The sequence below is a fragment of the Austrofundulus limnaeus genome, unplaced genomic scaffold (assembly GCF_001266775.1).
Source record: "Austrofundulus limnaeus strain Quisiro unplaced genomic scaffold, Austrofundulus_limnaeus-1.0 Scaffold2627, whole genome shotgun sequence".
NCBI lineage: Eukaryota > Metazoa > Chordata > Actinopteri > Cyprinodontiformes > Rivulidae > Austrofundulus > Austrofundulus limnaeus.
The window spans coordinates 1-1,444 of NW_013955029.1; the positions used below are offsets into that span (position 1 = coordinate 1).

Here is a 1,444-nt window from a genome sequence, read left to right on the forward strand (position 1 = left end):
TTTCTCCTCTGTCCTGGATTATTTTTCCTCTGTCCTGGATTATTTTTCCTCTGTCCTGGATTATTTTTCCTCTGTCCTGGATTATATTACTCCTGTCCTGGATTATATTACCTCTGTCCTGGATTATTTCACCTCTGTCCTGGATTATTTCACCTCTGTCCTGGATTATATTACCTCTGTCCTGGATTATATTACTCCTGTCCTGGATTATATTACTCCTGTCCTGGATTATTTCACCTCTGTCCTGGATTATATTACTCCTGTCCTGGATTATATTACCTCTGTCTTGGATTATATACTACTGTCCTGGATTATATTACCTCTGTCCTGGATTATATACTACTGTCCTGGATTATTTCACCTCTGTCCTGGATTATATTACCTCCGTCCTGGATTATATTACTACTGTCCTGGATTATTTCACCTCTGTCCTGGATTATATTACTCCTGTCCTGGATTATATTACTACCTCTGTCCTGGATTATTTCACCTCTGTCCTGGATTATATTACTCCTGTCCTGGATTATTTCACCTCTGTCCTGGATNGTCTGGACACTGTTAGAGGGACAGAGTCTGAAGGACCTGGTGGGACATGAGTTCCTGCTTTTAGGGCGACTGCTGAAAACAAGTCCTGTTAAAAAAACAAAGCCGACCCAAACATCCTGAGTTTCCATGGTAACCCTCTACACCCTGTTTCCTGTCCGAGGTCCAACGTGTCCTGCAGAGACACCTGAACAATGTCCAGCACCTGTGGACCTGACCGAGACCAGGACCTGAGGAGGAGGATCACAGCAGCAGCTTGGATCCAGCACTGAAGTCCAATCTCTTGATCAACCTGTGAAGACAAACAGAAGCTCTGAATCTGAGGTCCTGCAGCAGGTTCTGACCCGCTGACCCGTAGAACCCAGCTCCTCACCCCTTGTTGTAGAGACCGTTGGTGGGGTGGTTCTCTGAGGGGGGGTTCTGACCCGCCGACCCCGATCCTCTGAGGAGACCTCTGCGGTTGGCCGTCTGCTCCTGGACGTATTCCCGACACGACGCCAGCTTGGACTCCAGGCTCTGAGGAGAACACGGGTCAGAATCCAGAACCAGCAGAACTGTCAGCACCAGAAACATCAGGACCAGCAGAACTAGGTTCTCACCCCGACTTTCCTCAGCAGCTCTCCGACGATGTTCAGGGCAGAGATCCGGGTCGAGGTGGTGAGGGGAGACCCGGGTGGGTTTCCAGCTGAGAGACAGAACACAGTGAGGACCTGCAGCTGGACCGGGTTCTGACAGCTGAAGGTGGTTCTGGTTCTGAGAACAACAGGAAGCTGCAGAGACTGACCTCGGCTGATGGACGGAGGCGGCGAGATGAAGACCGAGGAGGAGGAGGCTACAGGTCTGCACGGAGTGGAGGGGGGAGGAGGGGGGGCAGTTTTATCTTCTGGACCTCTGTCTGGGG

The 1,444-nt window shown here is 50.4% G+C and overlaps 1 protein-coding gene across 1 annotated transcript in view; it reads right to left on the bottom strand.

Moving 5' to 3' along the window:
* Nucleotides 1-546: 546 nt before the first annotated feature.
* The window catches only part of LOC106511253 (nuclear distribution protein nudE homolog 1), a gene marked incomplete at its 3' end in the record, with an annotated part of 9,066 nt that continues 8,168 nt past the window's right edge, over nt 547-1,444 (bottom strand). The window contains 4 exon segments of the mRNA XM_014000003.1: nt 547-835; nt 917-1,059; nt 1,143-1,228; nt 1,328-1,444. Of these exon segments, the coding sequence (XP_013855457.1) occupies nt 787-835; nt 917-1,059; nt 1,143-1,228; nt 1,328-1,444 (395 nt within the window).